Source organism: the organism of the source record quoted next, unplaced genomic scaffold, assembly GCF_019419815.1.
Source record: "Pyrus x bretschneideri cultivar Hongxiangsu unplaced genomic scaffold, Pyrus_bretschneideri_v1 Contig1, whole genome shotgun sequence".
NCBI classification, from domain to species: Eukaryota; Viridiplantae; Streptophyta; class Magnoliopsida; order Rosales; family Rosaceae; genus Pyrus; species Pyrus x bretschneideri.
This window is the reverse complement of record NW_025999390.1, coordinates 5758050-5779105: the sequence shown is the minus strand read 5'-3', so window position 1 is coordinate 5779105 and position 21056 is coordinate 5758050. Positions and strand designations below refer to the sequence as shown.

The 21056-nt window shown below is 39.0% G+C and overlaps 5 protein-coding genes across 7 annotated transcripts; 1 reads left to right on the top strand and 4 right to left on the bottom strand.

The window, feature by feature from the left end:
- Positions 1–8: 8 nt before the first annotated feature.
- On the bottom strand, positions 9–5859 carry LOC103957474 (aspartate aminotransferase, cytoplasmic). Of its 2 annotated transcripts, none has more exons than XM_009369636.3 (12): positions 5776–5859; positions 2690–2761; positions 2379–2440; positions 2205–2288; positions 2017–2116; positions 1808–1928; positions 1446–1609; positions 1201–1338; positions 930–1051; positions 690–784; positions 421–541; positions 9–254 (listed from the first exon to the last, which is right to left on the bottom strand). In XM_009369636.3, exons 1-12 carry the CDS (start codon positions 5842–5844, stop codon positions 170–172), a joined length of 1233 nt encoding a protein of 410 aa, XP_009367911.2. In that variant the 5' UTR covers positions 5845–5859; the 3' UTR covers positions 9–169. The 2 variants fall into 2 exon arrangements, with proteins under 2 accessions (XP_009367911.2, XP_009367910.1); XM_009369635.3 differs by lacking the exon at positions 5776–5859 and adding an exon at positions 3097–3389.
- Positions 5860–5942: 83 nt separating this feature from the next.
- Positions 5943–7579, bottom strand: LOC125468275 (tetraspanin-19-like). Of its 2 annotated transcripts, none has more exons than XM_048581759.1 (5): positions 7416–7579; positions 7066–7165; positions 6700–6780; positions 6495–6599; positions 5943–6358 (listed from the first exon to the last, which is right to left on the bottom strand). In XM_048581759.1, the coding sequence occupies exons 1-5, from the start codon at positions 7577–7579 to the stop codon at positions 6095–6097; spliced, it is 714 nt and encodes a 237-aa protein (XP_048437716.1). In that variant the 3' UTR covers positions 5943–6094. The 2 variants fall into 2 exon arrangements, with proteins under 2 accessions (XP_048437716.1, XP_048437719.1); XM_048581762.1 differs by having other exon boundaries at positions 7066–7145; positions 7416–7556.
- A 1678-nt stretch (positions 7580–9257) lies between these two features.
- LOC103957472 (eukaryotic translation initiation factor 3 subunit L) lies at positions 9258–12677 on the bottom strand. Its single transcript, XM_009369631.3, has 7 exons — positions 11975–12677; positions 11543–11874; positions 11087–11426; positions 10568–10716; positions 10386–10479; positions 9798–9869; positions 9258–9688 (listed from the first exon to the last, which is right to left on the bottom strand). Exons 1-7 carry the CDS (start codon positions 12533–12535, stop codon positions 9644–9646), a joined length of 1593 nt encoding a protein of 530 aa, XP_009367906.1. The 5' UTR covers positions 12536–12677; the 3' UTR covers positions 9258–9643.
- A 938-nt stretch (positions 12678–13615) lies between these two features.
- On the bottom strand, positions 13616–16562 carry LOC103957471. The gene is made up of 3 exons (XM_009369630.3): positions 15826–16562; positions 14947–15027; positions 13616–14274 (listed from the first exon to the last, which is right to left on the bottom strand). Exons 1-3 carry the CDS (start codon positions 16199–16201, stop codon positions 13907–13909), a joined length of 825 nt encoding a protein of 274 aa, XP_009367905.2. The 5' UTR covers positions 16202–16562; the 3' UTR covers positions 13616–13906.
- A 1749-nt stretch (positions 16563–18311) lies between these two features.
- LOC103957470 (D-amino-acid transaminase, chloroplastic) lies at positions 18312–20825 on the top strand. Its single transcript, XM_009369629.3, is given in 8 exon segments — positions 18312–18661; positions 18791–18837; positions 19223–19401; positions 19589–19884; positions 19887–19945; positions 19947–20153; positions 20155–20263; positions 20421–20825. Coding segments are annotated over 8 exon segments (1197 nt in total). The 5' UTR covers positions 18312–18456; the 3' UTR covers positions 20516–20825.
- Positions 20826–21056: the final 231 nt, after the last annotated feature.

Here is a 21056-nt window from a genome sequence, read left to right as displayed (position 1 = left end):
AGAAAACATCACACAAATCCTCCAGATTTTCTTCATTTTATGATACTCGGCCAAAGCTTTAACCTCATCCAATGAGGTAAAATAATTATTACAAGAAAACTGCAGAAAGGGAAGAGTCCAATATTGGAGTTGGCTCACAACAAGAAAATGCTGCCTTCCAAACATACGACTATGCAGCGCGAGTAACAGCGGCATGTATTGCCTCGGTAAGATGAGGGACGGTCCTTGAGCTCAGACCCGCCATGCTAATCCTCCTGCAAAAACGAAGAAAGAAAATTAAGTCGAATCACCTCGTTCTGCAAATCCTCGCTCTATCTGCGTCAAGACGCGTTTCGATATGCAACCAAATTTCTACCCTCGACGTTCAGAAGATTAGGCTTCGTTTAATAAAAGAAGTCATGATTAAAGCTGATTGATTACCCGTCGGATGTCATGTAAATATGGTACTCTTTAGTCATGAAGGCAACTTGCTCGGAGTTCAATCCGGTGAAGGTAAACATTCCGATTTGCTTGATGATGTGGCTCCAGTCACCTGGTGTGCCTGCAGAATATATAACTCAGCGAGGTGATGTAACTATGCAAACTGCTACGGAAATGCATATAAATTATGTTGTCTTTCTTCGCCTTTCCTTTTCCATTCGATGTTGATTAACAAAAAATTTCTATATACCCTATAGGGAAATACTCACCCTTAGCACGCAAGGATTCAAAAAGCTGATGCCGCATGCTGATGATACGATCAGCCATGGCCTTCAGCTCAACTGTCCATTCGCTAAACAAGTCCCTGACCACGGAATAAAAAATCGATAAGGCAACTAGAACTCAAAATAGTGAAGAAAAAACAAACTCAGTTTGGAATTCAGAAATTAGATGAAGACACATCAAGTCATTGCCATTTAACAGGTATTTGAACAAGATTCAAAGAGTACCTATCCTTGAGAATGGTGGCTACAATGGATGCACCGTGAATGGGTGGGTTCGAGTACATGGGCCTGATCACAAGCTTCAGTTGGCTCTCAACCTTGCTTGCAACATCAGCATTCTTGCAGACCTATGTTCAATTAGAAATTTCGACAACGAATACAATCAAGAGACAATTTAAGATGTATGCCAATTATGGAGTTCTTTTTCGTATTAAATTCTTGTGGGATGCATCAAAATAAGGGAAATCGCAACTGAAAGTTATGGAATGAGTCTTACAATGCTTAAGGCTCCAACACGTTCGCCGTACAGACCCATGTTTTTTGCATAACTTTGAGCAATAAGGCACTCTCCACCATCAGCAGCAAACCTACGAACAGACTGTGCATCGCCATCCAAACTTCCGCTAGCAAAACCCTATGAAGAAAAGAAAACAATTCACCATGAGAAGTTGGAATAGCATGACATTAAACAGAAAGAAGAAACTAGTGTGTAGAGGAGTTGGAACTTTATACGCGATCTACCTGATAAGCACTGTCGAAGAACGGTAATAATCCTCTTGATCTCACAAGCTGTCTGATCTGCTCCCACTGCTCAAGGGTTGGATCAACACCAGTGGGGTTATGAGCACATGCATGGAGAAGTACAATTGCTCCGGCTGGGGCAGAGCTGAGGTCTTCCAAGAGGCCTGTTAAACGAAACGAAAAGAGCATTAAAACAGGACGAAGAATTGACACGTTATAAGGCCTGCAGCCAATTACCCCACGAGGGAAGAACTATTAGTAAATTAAGAAAAAACTATATGGCAGAAGATGAAAAAGTTGGGGCAAAGAAATTCAACTGTGATAGACACAATAAGAAACTATGAACACGTCTAGTTCTAAACCTTGGAAGTTGAGGCCACGAGTTGCTGGATCATAATACCGGTAACTTTTCACAGTTAACCCTGCCAGAGTGAAAACTTTGGTGTGGTTTCCCCATGTCGGCAGGGGTATGTATATTGTGCGCTGCAGTAAAATAGATACGGTTAAGTTCGCTGAACTATAATCTACACAACAGTAGAAACAAGAGAAGATGCAACATGTAAGCACTTACTTCATGATAATGCCTTGCCAAAAATTCACCTCCAACTCTCAATGAGCCAGTTCCCGAGAGACATTGGACGGTAGTAATCCGGTTCTCTTGAATAGCAGGGCTGCATCAAAGAACATGATCAATACACCTCCAAACAAAACGTGATAAAGAAAAAAGGATTCGACGAGATATCAATCCGTCTTCTATACCTGTCAGCACCAAGAATCAGCTTAGCGCTCAGCTTATTGAAATCTGCCAGTCCAACGATTGGAAGGTATTCCTTAACGCGAGACCTGGGTGTAATGAGGAATCAAATCGTAAGCCAATAATTAACAGCACAAATCAGGCTAACGTGAATAATGTTGGACAATGACACAGCTTACATGTCATTAACGAGCAGCTGTTCTGCTTTTCTCACCACATTAAGAACAAGTGGTTTTCCCTCCTGCCATTCCATGACAACAAAACAAGTTAAGAAATTAACGCATACACAACGACGATAACAAACGACGATGACATGTCATTCCCTTTTTAACATACAAAAATACGCATAATTTTGACAATGAAACGAACATCAGCTCTGCCTGTGAGCGGAAACCATTCGATTTCCATACATTAGAGAAGATCGATTTCGCTAACAATACATACTACAACTTGATGAATCATGTTAAATTCAGTACATAAAGGGACTCACGTCGGTTCGATAAGCGCCAACACCCAAATTCAACTTCAGAGGGCTTGGATCTTTGTTATACGCAACAGTAACCTGTTCATATAATAAAAAATCGGATATCAATCAATCAATTGACGGAGATTAATACGATAGGTGTTGGGATAAAGATAAACAAGCGCGATCAAACTAGTATATGAATCACGATCAACATCAAAGCTAACATTAAAATACTCTGAAATCGAAAACCGAAAAGGATTTTGGGCCCGAACGATCAAATTACAGTTTAAACATCATCCATTACCAAAATTTGAAAACGGTTCAGCTTAATCGCAACCGAAATCAAAACTCCATCACTACAAATTACGCGAAAATCTGAAATCTCATAAACTGATTCAAGCAAAGATCAAACACTTTGAGAGAGAGAGTACCCCAAGGATTGGATCCTCGGGAGCGCGAACAACGTGAGCGAAGACGGAATTGGCGTGGGCGGAAGCTGGCGAGGCAGAGATGGAGTTGTTGTGAGCATCCATGGCGGAGGACGATTGATCTTCGGCAGCGAGGTGTCGTACCAGAGCGCTTAGCCTCCGATCACTACTCGTAGAAACTGAAGAACTGTGGGCGTGGGGTGATGTTAACTGTGGGCGCATGTTAGGCAGTTTTATTCGTTCCTGGGCTTAAATTACGCCTTTTTCGAGTTTTGGTGCGCTCGCTGTGTAAAGTTTCTTCGCTGTATGGGCATTATAAAAGGAAAGAAAACGATTTGCTTTCCTTAATTGCATACGTGGCTGACGACGTGGCGCGTCGTGGAGGGCTCTCTCTTCTTCCCTGACGTTTCTGATTGAGATGTGTTATTCATACACTTTATTTTATTTTTTATACATCTTTTAATAATTCTTTATTCTTTGATCTTTTTTAATTCATCCGATATGACTACCGAAAATTAAAAAGGTATGTAAGAAGTAAGATGTGGTGTATAAATATCATATCCTTCTGATTAAGTGGGCCCCGCTCTTCCTTAACTGCCTCTATTTGACAATTTTTATTCTATTTACACCTTTTCTTTCTCGAAGAAAATCTCTGTTTCCAATTCTGCACGATCCGCCGTTGGTTTTGTGTGGTACGGGATTCTTGGCCGTTGGATTTAAAATTTGTTGTCTTCATTTTTATTTTTATTTTTTATCTGCTACGAATTGATGTTGTTATCCGTGACGTGAAAAACCGTTTCGGTGGGCACGTGCATCGAGGGCACGTGGCTTCGGCCTTATCGATGTTATCTAATTTGGGGAGGCAGTCCCTTCGGGGACATCCGATAAAATTTTGGTAGGCACGTGCATCGAGGCTGTGGGTATGGGCTGAATCTCTGCCTCTTGTTTGAAGCGTACATGCATCTCTTCCCATTATAAAAGCCCATGGGCTTTAAGCCCGTCCAGTTATACCTACGATACTGGGGTTGGGAGAAATTAAACTCATGAATCTGGGGGAAATTAAACTTACGACTTCGAGTGTAAGCGTAAATGCATTTAGCTTTTCTTTTTCAATTTGTGTATTGTATGTGCAAATGTATTATTTGAAGTTGTTCTCTCAATGATTCGTTAAAACACATCTTTTAAAAGCCCAACGCATTATACACGTAAGTAATCAAATACCTTTAAGCAAAGCTCTTGAGTAGAACACAGAAAAAATCACATATTCTAGGCGTATGTAAATTAAAATAAACAATAAAATTATATTAAACGTTAAAAAATAAATAAATAAAGCTTTAGGCAAAGTTCTTGAGTAGTATGTATGTATTTTTAAAGTACTACTCCAGTCTCTTATTTTATTAACTATGTTCTTAACCAATCCAGTCTCTTATTTTATTAACTATGTTCTTAACCAATTGAGTTACAAATTGAGATCATAAGATTAGGCAGTGAGGAAAATTAAACTTATGATCTCATGTGTAAATATTATATGCTACTAACGAAGATACAAGCATGTTGCTCGCAATTTTCTATTTTTAATACAAATAGGCTACAAACCAGCACTGGTAACTCTTGGATTACAAGAGAGTTACAATATGGCCACTTTATGCACTTCAAAATTGGCTTAGAGATGAGTGGTCACAGCTGCATGTATTGCATCTACAAGATGAGGAACTGCCTTGGGACCAAGACCTGTCAAGGTAGTCCTACTGCACAGTAATAATAAGGGTGAGTAAACTATGCCCTAATGTAAGATGACGACGTTCGATCTATAACACTGCCGATGGACTCAACGCAGACCGCAAGACACTGACCCTACATTACACAGCAGACTTATCCAATTTCTCAGGTACAAGATCCTGCAGGTTTTACCAGTTGAGGGATCTTATAAAACTGCAAGGTTGAAGCTGAAATCGAGCTTAAACGAAACTATACCATACCTGCTAAGCAATATCAAGGAAATTATCTGCTCCCACTGTGGCATAGTTGGATCAACACACCGGTGGGGTTATGCGCACATGCTTGGAGAAGCACGATAGCTCCTGTTGGGCCAGAACGAAGATCTTCCAGCATTCCTGTCATTCACTGAGACTGGAACTAGAAGATGTGAACAAAAGAACGTTCAAGCATTGTCGCGGATGGAAAACGATGGGTAGAACAATAGGTACAAACAAATTATAGCCTACATAATCTTATCGATCTTCTGACAGAAATAAACGATAAGTCCACTGAAAATACAATCAACAATAGAAGAGAGGGATGCAAGGTAATGGCATACAAAAGAAGGAAAATACAAGTAGCATTATATACAAAAACTTACCTTCAAAGTCTAGTATGTGTGTTCGCGGATCATAGTAACGATATGTCTTCATAGCTAGACCTGCTGCATTGAAAAAATTCGGGTGGTTTTGATAAGGTGTCTGGGACATGTACACTGTATGATGATGCTAAACTACTCTAAGGCATAGGAGCGCGAGTTTATCTCTTGTGGATCAACCAAGACAACTAGACACACAAATATCCAAAGTTTTAAGCAAATGCAATACTGGTGTGAATTGCAGTATCCCGTGAACCATGAGTCTTTGAACTATTCACAAAGAAATCCAAGTTTTAAGAAAGTGTGGGAAAATCTAATTTCCTTACCACGGGAATTGTTGCTTCAGGAACCTGAGGAATGTGTGCAAATGCAGAACCGCCATGTTCAGACGCCATGATCTCCGCTGAGAGGGTGGCAGTGCAGGCAATCGTCCGTAGAGTTTTGGACCTGGATGGCGGGGTTGGTGAGCTGAGATTTAGAGTTTCGGACAAGCAGTTGTTGGTTTTCAACGGTAAAAGCATTTACCATTTCACTATTTCAGCGACAGTGAACTAATGGCACTGCGAAGATTATATACTTCTAAACCCCTTCAACTAAATACAAAAATGCAGGGGACCCTAAAAGCAAAACTTATATACTTCTGCCCTAACTAAGGGTGGCTCTTCTTTGAAAACGCATTCTGAAAAATCTTTGTACATTTGAAAAAAGGCTTGGGCGTGGTGGAGATTCAAATTCTGGTGATGAAACTTCGTAGTTTCTGAATCCATGTCTTGATATATCTTGTAACGATTGTGTAGGTGCTGCTAGAAATGAGTATCTGAAGTTTGTGACATCAGAAGAGTTGAAATGTTCCGTCCTCGGCTCAGAACCAATGGCCCAAAGAATGATTGCCAGCACGGTAGCCTTAATCTGCAAAATGAAATTGTGTTTAGCTCAAAGTCGCAGGAAATTCAACATTGTCTGAACCGTTAAGTCACCAAAATTATGATGATCTAACAGTTCAGACAATGTCCGAAGTTGAGTAAAAAAACAGGGTTTTTTGTACCTGCGGTATCAAAATGAGAATTACAATGATGCGGCACATGTTTAGATGAAACCTCAAGAAGTTTTTGAACAGGGTGTGATCCTCATCAATGTACTTGGCAAATTGCTGTGAAAAAAGCAGGCCAAAAAAGCAGCTTATTGAAAAAGTGATTACTAGTTAATGGCTACCAAGCTTAAAAGACTGAATGCAGTCCATGAAGGCATACCTTTTCCCAGTCCATCCTATAGAAAATTGAGACAATCACTCCAACTTCAAGGCAAAGAAGACAGAAGACGAAGATTATGTACTATTAAAATTGGTCAAGGACAAACCAGATTGATGATATTTATGTAAATATTCATAAAACTAAATTCAAATTGCTAAAAAGTGGTAAAAAGTTGAAGGGAAAAAAGGAAGAAACGTTTGGATGGCGATTTTGACACTCACCTTCAAGTGTTCTGCACTCAAATGGAGGAGCGCAGGAAAATAAAACGAGTGTGAAAATCACCTCCCAAGTTTTTTTTTCGAACATAGTAAACAAAAATTTGAAGTCGAATGTCAATACAAAAGCTGTATACACCAGAAAGGATACAATGAAGAGAGTAAAACTGCTGACGGAATTGGCAACAATATGACCGCAAAGGGTGCTCAGGCAGACAGCAATTCCCATACCTAAACATGTATATATAAACCTGTCAAACAAAATTGCAACTGATGACTTTCGAACAAATGCAAAATATAACAAGATTAAAGAACAACTGCAGGAAGCCTCTGCACTATAGGTCTATCACAAAAAACGGCAAAAACCCTTCTCGTTTTCTTTGATACAAGCGATATTGGAGAGCGGAAGATTTGAATACAGAACCTCGGAATCACCCAAAGCATGAAAATATGAATTCACAATTCAACAAAAGTAAAATTTGTGCGTGTATATGTATTTACCAGGGCTTAGGGACAATTGAGACAGGAGGGAGCTCGGAGACTCCAACTTGCCATTTCTTGGTGAGCCAAAGGGAGTAGATGATGACTGCAACTCCACAAACATTAACAAATAAATTCAAAGCTCTCATGGAGTTGTTCAAGCAACACCTTGCACTGATCACCATTTCTCTCACACCAGTCAGCACTACTCTGTCTGTGTTGCTATAGCCCGCACCTATTAGCCTATTCCTAGCTACCTATATAACTGAGAATAATAAACAATAATAATATTCTACCTTTCCTTCTTGACAAAAACCCATGTGGGTTGGAGGAAAGGAATTGCTGGAGATGGGGGTTTGGTGATAATCTGGCAACATACCCAAATGACTTATGTGCCCATAACGAGATGCAACTGTGGCGATATATAAATTAGTCAGTTAACGTTCTGACATGATAGTGTATGATTGGTTTGTAATACAACCATAACAACAGAATTCACAGTGCATTGAAGTTTATCTCAACAAAACATGACAGTGTATAATTGGTTGGAATACCACCGCGTTAAAATTCCGCTTGTATGTAAGTCCTGAACAGAATGATTGATCCGTCAAGTGAAATCTTAAGAGATGCAATGATAACGTTGAATGTTTGATGGAGGTTAAGTGTACATGTGTGCGCACTATGCAAATCCAGGTTAAAACCACACAACTAACATTCAAAAAAGTAGGAGTAGAAACCAAAGACAGAGGCTTCATGTTCATAAAATGTCATCCAAATTTGTCTTGGTACATGTATTTATTACCCAAATAATATTTGACTAATTCTTGACAGGTTGAAGTTGAACATTCAATATTAATTTGATCCATTTTGGACTAAAAAATTTCAAAAGGTGACTAAACTGTTTTATATTTTTATTCAGCCGTAAATTTTCTATCTTGATGACTAAAAATAGTATGCTGAAAATGAAATTAATATACTTTTTTTATAGCTGTTATCGACACTACGAATATACAAGCATGCACTTTATAAAGTAAAAAACTATTGCTGTGTACATTTTTTTTTTTTTTTTTGTGAAACAAATGATATAGGAAAAGAATGAATTTGCACAAAAAAAAGCGAGTGCGAATATTAATATTCTTACCGGAGCTATAAGTCCTTTGCTGTTAAAAAAAATATAAAAATCAACTAGGGGGACAATCTATAAATAAGTTTTATTATTGTAGAATGAAAATAGTACCTGGAAAAGGACAAGCGAGAATTGACAACCATTGCGACTTGCGAGTCTAATTCTCCCGCTCACAAAGTTAGCGGATTGAAAAAACGACAGGGAAATTAACGTAATCGCTGTCGTCAAATGTTGCCTTTCCCGAAAGTCAATTAGCATGAGTGACCGCACCTAGGAATAAGGATCCTCCTCTGGATCCTCTTTGTAAGGATTTCAAATATCCTTTAATCATATCCGTTCATTATATATTATATGATCGATTTTCGTCAGATGCTATTTATATTTAATTTTAAATTAAAAATTTTATAATAATTTAAAATCGCACGATATACGATTGTGAGGATTTCGAAGATCCTCCAATTACATCCGTTCATCGTACATTATGTGATCAATTTTCGTTAGATATTGTTTATATTTAATTTCAAATAAAAAATTTATAATAATTTTTTATCACATGATATACGATAAACGGATGGAATTAAAATATCTCTGAAAGAATCTAAAAAGGATCCTTATTCCACATCGGCTTAATTGCATTTTGTGCACTAAAATTTGGTTTCTCTCTCATCACGTGACATTGGATAATTATTTTACTCATCAATTATAAATCTGTTCATATATGGATGGAGTACGAGGCATTTGAACGAAAGATAAGTTCTTTTAACGAGTTTCATAAAATAAGTATCACAAGTAATAATCCATGCCATAATTCAAACCTAACTAAAACCCAACTATATACTTACATATAAATATCTCTCTCATCACGTGACATGTGTTTTGAGAAATATCCGATCCACCCGATTATGACTTGGATTCAGGGGTTAAAAAATACTTGGAAAGTTACATTTCGATAATTCTAAGAGTTAAACGACATCCGCCAATTCAAAAGAGCAGCCGAGCAGGTACATGAGGCAGGTAATTAGCAAGTGAAAAAAATCTCAAAACGTCATTACACGAATCTAAATGAGCAAAAATTGCAGCCGAGAGGTACATGAGGCAGGTAATTTAGAAAGCGACGGATGACTCAATCAAGCTTTACCCTGTCCATATCATTGATCACCCCTTCAAGCTGTAACAACAAAGTTCAAAGATATTAAACAGGGCGATTAACTTTTTACTTGCCTAACGCTGCTAATTAAGATTTCTTTAAATAAGGGAAAACAAGGAATTGTGCATACCTTAACGATTTGTCGCAAGAAGTAATCCCCATATCGTTTTGCTGGTTTTGATTCGACGACAGAAATCAAGTCCTGCAGTAGAATAGAAATATTACACGCAGAAAACATAGGCGTCATCATTTACTATTCTAATTTACACTAGATAAGGCTAACAATTTCCCAGTAAATAAATCATCATTGATGTGAAGAAAACATCGATAGACGCAGATCCTCCAAGTGTAAAAGAAGGGCATATCAGAGTAACTGAACCCATTTCCAAAGACAAGCATTCTGCATTCACACTTTTTGTTTTTCCTTTTAGGCATTGAATTGCATAGTTAAGTCAAACTACAGACCGAAATCACATGTTCACTTAAGAAAACTATGAGTCGACCTAACATAATTTAAGAATCAAAAAACAGAAAAGAATTGTATTTGAAATATAAAAAGGGGGCGATGCTACATAAGGCCAGCTGACGACTTAAGGTAACACTGTTTTAGATCTTCTGAGGCAACTTTATAATCACCTCGACAAACGTCCCATAAACCAAGTGCATAAGGAGTTCATGTTTCCATTAACAAGATAAAAGGTAATAGAAGAAAACATACATCGTCAATATAGAAATCCACGTCAGCATTGGAGATAACTTTTCCCTCAGTATCAACAGCATGTGTCTTGTGCTTGTATGTCAACAAGATTGTCCTACAAGACAGAGTGACAAAACAAGCAAATATTATATAATCAAAACAAGAATTAGACAAACATAAGTAACAGAATCCTCATTAAGTACCTCAACTTGGATTCATCCACTTCCATGTAGCTTGCGAGCTTTCCTACGGAGATGGATGAATAGACTTGTAAGAAGGTCCTGACGCCTGATAATAACTGTTGCTGCTTCACTTCATAAAGGAACAGTTTCAATTGAAGTCTATAAGCGTCCTGCAATTGGTAAATCGAATATATTAATTGTGCACACATGCCCGCACGCAAACCCATTCAGAGAGAAAGACAGAGAGGATCTCCACCAACAGTTTGCCTCAAATATCCGTATATCTAATAGTAAGACTTCTATTTGATTTCTGTTTCCAACCTTAAACCCCAAGAGCCTAAAGACCACTTTTCTCTCTGGTATGACACCATCAAATTTCAGTCTATGGAATTTTTGTTATTGCTCAAGTGTTTGCTGATGCTATGCATCAAGTCTACCACCAAATCATGTAAACGCATTATAACCACAACCAATAATTAGAATCGTATGCACTATTCTCCAAGAAAAATCATCATATCAACACTGTAACGTTTCACATACCTGGTTGTAGTTAACAAGGGGCTCCTCAAAACTTGGAGGGGAAGGGGTAATGAACTTAGGGCATGCGTAGGAGAAGAGCTCATCATAAATAGCAAAGGCTTCATCGTCATATCTCTGCATTCTGTTCATTTTCTCACCATACTTCTCGCGCAACTGAGAGTTCACAGTTTCCTCAACAAGCGTCACCTGGGGGCATAGTGAAAGAGCAATTGCCAACAGTGCATACATCTGCTCATTCTTCTTCAGAATCTGCTCATACTGTGGAGATTTCTGATGGAACTGCTTGGTCTTGTAGATGTATAACAGAATCTTATTAAATTCCCGAATTGCTTCCACATACCTGCAGGCAAAAAACCAGTAATACTTGTAAGGCTACCTAAACAAAGTTATATATGCGCACACATCTAACGCAAAACAAAGTCAAATCACAAAGAACATACAAAATGAACAATGTACCTCCGCAGCATAAGATTGGCGAAACCATAATGATAAATGGTGGCAATGTGGCTTCCAATAACAGTGGTAAAAACACCTTGTTGGGTAATGTCAATGGGCTGCAAGCACTTCAGACCGGTATGATAATCGCCCAAAAGACAATGAACTCGAAGCAAACCCACCATGCTGAAATACCCCAACACCTTCAACACATTACTGCCACCATTATAATCATACCCATCAGTGGCGGTAAACTGCTCGAGCCCTTCCTTCTCTTGCTCAAGAATCTGAATGATCATCGACTTCTCAACCAGAGCTTGCAAGAAGTTAAGGACACCGTACACATTCCAAGCCTGCCAAAAAAAACCCCAATTATGGTCATCTCAAACAACAATGAGAATCCAATTTCGGGTTTAGGGTTTCTGACATTGAGGAACTGAATGTGATAATTACCTGATCAAATTGCCTGAGCAGAGCAATCTCCTGCTCGGTTTTGTTCTTCATCTTAGCTCTGTACTGGCAGAAGCTCTGGAACTGGTAGACGAACTCGTCGACCATGTCCCAAAGCCACTGGTTCGGCAGCTGCATATTAACGACGCCATGGAGGACAACCTGGAAGAGGCTGCAGTAATTGTCCCAGGAGTCGATTCGCTGCTTCAGCGTCGGGGACAGGCGGGCGTAGAGGTGGCGGAACCACATCTCGCGGTAGAGGAGGCAGAAGACGTGGTCATTGTCGACGTAGTGGGCAACGGCGTCGACGGAGGGCCAGGGGGTGTCCTTGAAGAGCCGATCGGAGATGGTCTGGAACGAGGACTCGTACATCTGGTGGATCTCATAGACATTCTTCTCGCGGATGTGGCGGTAGAGGTGGACGACGAAGGCTTTTACAGAGTCGGGGACGAAGTTGGGGTCGTATCCGAGGTCTGAAGACGGCGGGGCTCCGGACGAAGTTTGGCGCTGCGTCGCCGATGTCTCGTCGTAATTGCCTGCGTCGTCGTAGTCGTATGCTGCCATTGTGGTTGCTGCTGGTTGGGAATTCGAGTGTCGAGAGAGTCGAGAGAGTCGAGAAGGGTTGTTCCGTTCAGCCCAGCCACTGCAGAGAAACGATGAGAGGGGGAGAGAGATTAGGGTTTTACACGTTACAGCAGCACTAACCAATGAATTTCATTGGGGGGTTTATAGTCAAAATGCTATCCCGATTTGCATAATTTCTGCTGTTTGCATAAATTTTTATTTTGATTTATGTGTTTATGGTTAATTATTTTAATCAATTCGTGAAAAATCTTCGAAAAATAAGAATAAAATAACAAAAATACATTCATTTTTTATCATATTAAATTGAGAATGATTTTGTCATTTTGATCCTTATTTAACATAATTTTTCACCCAATGACCAAAATGATTGATGGTGGACAATGTCAGAGATCAAAATGATTGATTTCAAATTTCAGATATCAAAATGAAGAATTATATAAATCTCAGAGATCATTTTTGCTAAAAGATGGATTGGGTTTTGTTTGGGCTTATAAGGGTTTCTTATTCGGGCATTTGATTACGCCATACTTGGGGTCTAAAGATGGAAAAAAACGGACCTGTAAGTCATTGATGGACACCATTATTGTTAATAAAATCAAAATGATATACCAAAAATCGTCCTGCAATCTAGAGATATTTCTTTTTACTTGTGAGTAAAAGCTTTTAGGTTCGACTCATATAGATGACAATGTGGTATTATACTTGTGTTAAGTTCGATACTTGATTAGTGGTTGACCTATTGTGTAACCTAACCTAAACTTAAACGCATCACTTGGTACATTATATGGGCGAATCACATCGAAATACACACAAGTTCAAAGGATGAATTGATAATAAGGCTGAGAACATGTTTCCTTGAAACAAGAGAAGTCGTGAATGACAATGATAAATAATACCCCCAAAGGTATGATTTATCAAGGAAACATAACCCATAACTTGCAACATAGTAGCATGTAAACATGCCATGAGTTTCTCAGCATTGTTCAATAGATCTTTGATATAAAAATCGTGGCAGAACATCTGGTTACCGGGGGGGTGGGGGAGAGAGAGAGAGAGAGAGAGAGAGAAGAGATCTGGTTAGATATTCACAGGCTATCAAAGAGGGCACGCGCAACAAAGGTTACAAAATCGACATGATCCTAAAGTCGGGCAATCAGCATTCACTTTGTGTTACATCATTACTAGAACCATTTCAAAGCTGGCATCTTTGATGAGCCAAAGTTGAATTTCAAACTATTCTATCCTCTTCTGAAGTTGTCAAAAAGTCCGCCGAAACTTGTTTAGTTCTGAAAGGCTTCACGTAAATGCCAAACCATTCACATGTTAGAGTTGGAGATATGTGGGAAGTTCCTAATAACTGTTAGGTTCATCTTCTTCATCAGAAGATAGGAGTGAAGACCCCATCCATGCTTTAAACCCTTCGTTAACCCGCCTTTCCACCTCTGGTGACACTTCTACGGGGTTCTCCAACATTTCAAGACCTAGGTTTCGACCGCCAAACTCACCCTCATCAAGGATTGCAGCTGCTCTCCTTCTTAGAAAGAAGGCAGTTCCTCCATATAGAACAACCATCCCCCAAGATCCAAACTCATAGCACCAGAACAAGGGCAAAGAGCAGGAGCTTCCTTGTGTTAGGAGGCTAGAGCCAAGAAACAATGCAAGTAGACCAAATATGATAGCAAAGACGGCATTCAGAATCGATAGACATCGAACTCCACCTGCAGATTATAAAAGAGGTCAAACATCAATTATTAGAGGTTGTCATGCAACGCCAAGCTTCTGGCCAAAGATGCCAGGATATAAAAGAAATGCTACAATTTGTATCGTTAAAGAAAACTGGCATGATAAAACGGATGAACCATCAGTACCACATGGGAAAAGATACTCGTAACCAAACTTCTGTATGCCCATTCTGGCAAGGCCCTAATAAGAAGTACGAAAAATCTTCATGATGCAAGCAATCTCTTAGATCCATCTTTAACCAACAAAAGAAAGCCTTTACCCTGACTCATTTGCAACTAAAAAAAGTGTGAACAAATTCTGGCACACTACACTTCTATACCAAATTTGCTATTTAGGAGTAACTAGCAACCATATAACTAGCGCCAGGGTAAAAACTCAAAACAGCCAAGCAAGTTGAGATAGTATGCAGCAACCAGATGATCTATGACAAGTCCAGTCACATGTAATTAGTAATAGATAGCGATGACTGAAATATGTAGGATACAGTAGTTCATTTGACATATTCCAATAACTAAACCATGAACAAGTGAAGCAAAATCTCAGAGTGAAGGGGCGAAAACGAGTTATAACAGCTAAATATCAATAAAGGAAAAAGAAAACAAGTGTGCCAGGAGTGTGAGAGAGAGAGAAAGACAAAGGGAGCATACCTCTTTTTGAAGCACAGTAGTTATTTTCAACAACTTTTAAGCATCCATGTCTTGTTGGAGCAGAATAAGCAACGGTGATTCCTGCACCCAGATCGAAACTATGAGAAGTTGAAAACCATTTAGCATATCCAAATCAAATTATTGCCATGAAAATTGTTAGATCTAATCCCTGTAGAATATTTTCACAAAAAAAAAAAAATCCCTGTAGAATAATGAGGCAATATCCAACAACACAATGTCCCTTCTACAACAAAATTGTATACCATGATCCATGCACAACCAATTAATACTCATTTCTACACTTCGCAAGCAGATTCTTTCTTCTCATTGGCTTTAACAGAAGTCCTACTTCTACTACAGAATACCCAAAAAAAAAAAAAAAAACTACCTATGTAATAAAGAGATTCACTTTTGTGCTCCGGGTGAGTACTTGGCTTCTACTACTCATTCACCAGCTACAAAGCTATCAACTTGAAGTATTATAAGCATAAATCTATTCCACCAAGTGAACACCATAACTTACAATTCAGAGTACTTAGACAATGGCTTATCCGAGACAGCAAACCCTGGATTATAAATGCCATTTCCTTATAGTACTTCTGATGATTTTTCTAACCAAATAGACCAAGATCTCACAACTGTCCAATATGTAACCTATACATTCCCAAGTCTTCCCTTTTGTTATCACTAATCACAATCATTTTTTACTAGATATTTGGATCCTAAAGCACTCGTAATGAACCAAGTCTCCACCTCTCTACAACAAACACAAAATCAAAAATTTCATTTCCTACCTCTTGGATTTATTAGCATCCAAGCAAGAACTTCAAATTGTAAAAAAAAAATAAAAATCAAAGTAGAGCTTGAAAGCCTCCTTACCCGCAACGAGATACATGAAAGTAGCCAAGAAAATGATCAAGGTGGGAATGAACACAACCATCCAGTAGTAATCCGCAATTTCCTGATCCGTAAGATAAAACGCTCCCGGAAACGGATCGGAATCGCCGCCTCTCACATTCATCGGCAACGAATTAAGCCTCCGGTCGCCGCAGAACGGCCGCTTAGCCGGGTCGGCCGGAAACACAATGTTCAAGCTGATAACCGTGCACACAACAACTACGAGGCAGACCAACCCCATGGACGCCATTAGCAGTGGTTTCTGAAGTTTCACCCACGCTCTGTCTTCCGCCCGAAGGCTCTCGTACTCGTGCTTCGGCATGAACGCCTGGCGAAGCGCGTCGCCGATTATCTCCATTTTTGAACCAAGGTCAAGAAACCCTAGCTCAATCGGATACAGAAACGAACTAGGTTCTGCTTCTTTGTAGTGATGATTGATTGAAGTTTGGTCGAGCAAACCCTAGGTTCTTCAATTGCCCCAAATGTTGGGGCTCTTGATCCAAGTTCGTGGGTTGAAAATTTGAATTTTCAAAAACCCTAATTTGCAAGTGTGAAACGTATGAGAGAAGTCGGTGTTGTTGCTTTCAGATATGATCAGCAAGTCAGCACCATTTTTACGCAATCGGGATTTGGCGGGTGTTGCGGTGTGGTGGCGCGTACACTTCACAACCGCTTTGGTTAGCTGAAAATTTGATAACTTGGTAGGCCGTGGCCGTTAGGTTATGATTGGCCTAATTATAAAAATATTATAATAATTTGTCTAATTAGGTACAAGGAACATCCTATTGCAAATGGTGAGTCCACTAACCACACTTCGAAAATAAAATTTAATTTTTGTCATTGAATATTACAGTTAATAATATTTTTTTTGCGCATAAATAATAAATATCTAAAACAAATTTCATAAATTAAGAATTTAAAGCCAATTTATTATCCTATTTTTTGATATATATATATATTATTTAAGAAAATAAAACAAAAGTTACATTCTAAGAAAAACTAATGAAAATGGCTTGAAAACTTTAAGTTTTAACGATAAGGACAAAATAAAAGGTAAAGTGAATAGTATCAAGATTGAATTTTTAGTATAAAAATATGATTTTTCGTTAAAGTAAACAGTATCAAAGCTTTTCGTTAAGAGTACTTCTATTGTGTGCTCCAGCCTAAGGCACAGGCACAAGAACAGGGCCAAATAGCCCGGGTGATGAAGCCTAGCGTGTGCTGGCGAGTGAGCCCGAGCAGGCCCGAGGGAGAGGCCTGGCAGAAGTTGCCATCCCAAGAGCCCGAAGGTCACGTGATGCAAGGCTGACGTCTGGACGACATCATCCATGATCTCCTCTGCATTTCTGGGCCTCAACCTTAGTGCTACTTGACCTCCGTCATCCTTGGAAGTTGTGGAAAGGATCCTCTCTGGTCCCAAACCCACCAGAGCCTCCGGATCCGTCTTCTTTAAAGGCCAAGTGGGCATCATGGGCTTTCCCGGAGTCGGCGTCGTGACTTCCTTGGAGATGATTGTCAGAGAAGATGCAGAAGATGCATAATTGAAGAAGAAGTTTTTCGATAACAAATAAAGAAGGAAAAAGGAAGTGAAGAAGAAGATGCATAATTGAAGAAGAAGCATAACCAAATCTGTAGAGAAGAAGGAAGAAGGAGGAGGATCCAGAGATAAATTAATAATATAATATTAATTTATACAAAGTAAATAATATAATATTAATTATAAATAAAAAAATTACTAAGATTTATTGCCTATTGCTATGACTATTCAGTGTAGGGATAGAAATGCAAAAGACAATTACTGTTCACCAGATTGATTAAATAGTGAATAGTCCGAAAGAGCCTTTGCAACGGTGAAGTTACTCTAAAGCTTCATAGATTCTATCAAACAAAAAGCCAAAAGCTAATTTGCTCAATGACGTCAATCCATTAAAAAATTGGCATAAATCCACTAGAAGAAACAAGAAGCCTTCATTTTTCCTTGATATCTTTTGATTTTTTAATACAATACTTTGAAATGGCTCATTAAAAACTCAAAAGAATTGTTGTCATTTTGTGATTGTCAAAAAATTGTTGCAGAGAAGAAATATAATTATCACGTCATTTCAACTGATTTGAATGAAATGCAATCAAACATGATATTAAAATAATTGATCGCATAAAAAAGTTGAATATAGATAGAAAACATCAAACGATCTAAAATATGATTCTAATGAAATGTAATAATATTTAAAAAAATAAAAAACTAATAACAATGATTTGAAAATTTTAAGTTTTAATGATAAGGACAAAATAAACAATAAAGTGAATAATACCAGGATTGACTTTTTAGTATTAAAATGTGATTTTTCATTAAAATTAACAGTACTTTGCGTTTTTCGTTAAAACTTTTTTTTTTTTTTCTTATACACATCTTTTCCAAGCTCAAAACCTATCTTTAAAACCCCGGAGTGTGCACTCCACGCGCCACCTTAAGCCGTGGTGGTAATACACGAGGAATAAAAAATGTAAAGGCAGGATCCACCTTCGATCCAGTATTAATCGAACCCAGGCAATTCTTAAGCTCAGTCACCGATTGACGTCTTCGTTTTCGCAGAGCTCACTCAGATCGCTTCCATGGCTTCCCTCCCGTCTCTCCCAAAACCCATCTCGCAAACCCAGCATTTTCCCATAAACCCAGGTCGCCATTCAAGGGGTTTGATCGTAGTTTCACGAAATCATCTATTTTCCGGACATGGGTTGCTTAATTTTCAACATGGGTCGTTCGGAGACGGAGAGATGAGGCCCATCAGAAGGTCGAACCGAACCAAAGCTGTGTACGGTAAGTTCGTAGAAGCACTTCTGTTCATAGTCGCTTTTATAAACGTGTCGAATTTTTTCGAAAAAGCTCAAGTACTCACATATAAGTTCATGATTAGAACACTAACAACGACGATATTGGTTGTGCCAGATTATGGGATCCAAGTCTCTGAGGTTCCACAGTTGACTTCCACAGAGGTCACCTTCTCGCCTTTGAATCATGAACTTTTCTCTTCTGCACACCCGTATTCGTTTATGGTTCTTGGATTCAATAAACGAAAGAAAAATCAACGGACATAATTAAATAGGGTGTGCATATAGTACTCTATGCTTCGGTACTGTTCTTAAAGTTCTTTGCTTGCAGTAAAAGTTAGAAAAGTGCAGCAAAATAAGTGAAAAAATATTAATTGGTGTCTTGAGTTAATATTTTCTGCGATGAAGTGTGGTAAAGTTTGAGACTTGTTTGAATCTGGAAAAGATTAGTTCAGACTTCATAGATTAGTACTAATTACTAAATATCCATGTTCAAGACTTTTTTTTTTTACTTCTGTTTTATGATATTTGAACTTTTCTATGTAGAAAGGCAATTGAAAGGCTAAAAGCACACCGCGAAAATCAGAATGGTAAGCAACAATTTCTCGCCATGTACTCTAGCGTTTTCGGAGGAATTACGACGGATCCAGCTGCTATGGTGATTCCCATTGATGACCACATGGTCCACAGAGGGCATGGTGTTTTCGACACTGCTGCTATAAAGGATGGGTTAGTGAGTTTGGCCTTTTATGTCTGGATAATTTTTGTTGAACATCGAACATGGATTTTGAAAATTTGTATGATCTTAACACACACACACACGCATGCACACAGATTTTCAGTGCTGTGATTTTTAAGATGTGAATTAGTCAGTAAGTTCAAGTTTGTTTATTGTTCTCTCTTCTCTCCATCGAAGATATCTCTATGAGTTGGACCAGCACCTTGACCGTATTTTAAGGTCAGCATCCATGGCGAAAATTGACCTGCCATTTGATAGGGAAACCATAAGAAGGATACTTTTACAAACTGTGAGTGTTTCCAAGTGCAAAACAGGATCTCTGAGATACTGGCTCTCAGCAGGACCGGGTGATTTTCAGTTATCCCCATCTGGCTGCCATCAGCCATCGCTTTATGCTATTGTGATCCAAGATCAATCGCCCTTTAGTTCGAAGGGAATTAAAGTAGTAACTTCTTCAATCCCAATAAAACCCCCCAATTTGCAACCATGAAGAGTGTGAATTATCTTCCAAATGTGCTTTCGAAGATGGAGGCCTGAAGAAAAGGGTGCATTCGCAGCCATTTGGCTGGACGGAGATGGATTCATCGCTGAAGGGCCTAACATGAATGTGGCTTTTGTTACAAAAGAGAAGGAACTTGTGATGCCTCAGTTTGACAAAATCCTAAGTGGGTGCACAGCGAGGAGAGTTTTGGCTCTTGCAGAAGGGCTGGTGGGGGAGGGCAAGCTTCAGGGAGTAAGAGTAGGACAATGTGACTGTTGAGGAAGGGAAGAAGGCAGATGAGATGATGCTTATTGGCAGTGGAATTCTCGTCCGCCCTGTAGTGCAGTGGGACGAACAGATCATTGGGGATGGTAAGAACTTATCTCCATCCTGTGTAACTTTGAACATAAATTAACCGAATGAATGACCGACCAAATGTCCGCCCTGTGCTTTCTTTTGATGTGTTTCTTTCTTTTAACTACTATTTTCAAATGTTGCCTAATGAAACTTTTGGAGCTTATTACACAGGTAAAGAAGGCTCGTTGACTCAGATTCTCCTGAATCTTATTATTGAGGACATGAAATCCGGCCCGCCTTCTGTCCGAGCACCTATTCCTTACTAAGCCGGCACCAGCTGACATTTCAATTCTGTTGAAGTTTCAAGTGTCAGAAGTCTATCATTACCCAACTGCCACATTTGTGTCCTGTACACGGAGCTCTGTCCGGATCCTTTTCTCGACCACGAAGGATCAACCGTTCAAGGAGGGCGATTTAGTTATGATAAAATTTATTTCGGTGCTGTCGTAAAAGCCAGTCAGAGTTTTTATTTTACTGTTAACAAGCCAAAACTGCTGTGATGTATTATTATATGGAATGTCAATATATTTTTCAGCGTTTAATGTATAAAGATTACTGCAGATTTGAGCACCTTCATAGCATGGTCTCTTGCCAGTTCTACTTCTCCAACAGCCTGTGCTCATTCCAATTGTAGTCGATGAACAAATAACGCCATTTATCTTCGGGATTTACAACAATTTTCTCCAGGTTAACAGCAGTCTCTCTATCAATAATGCCTGAGGTTTGGTAATGTAGGAAGTACTCATATATATGCCCGGTACAACAGGGCGCCAGCGAGCTTGAGAACCTCTATCTGAGAAAGAAAGC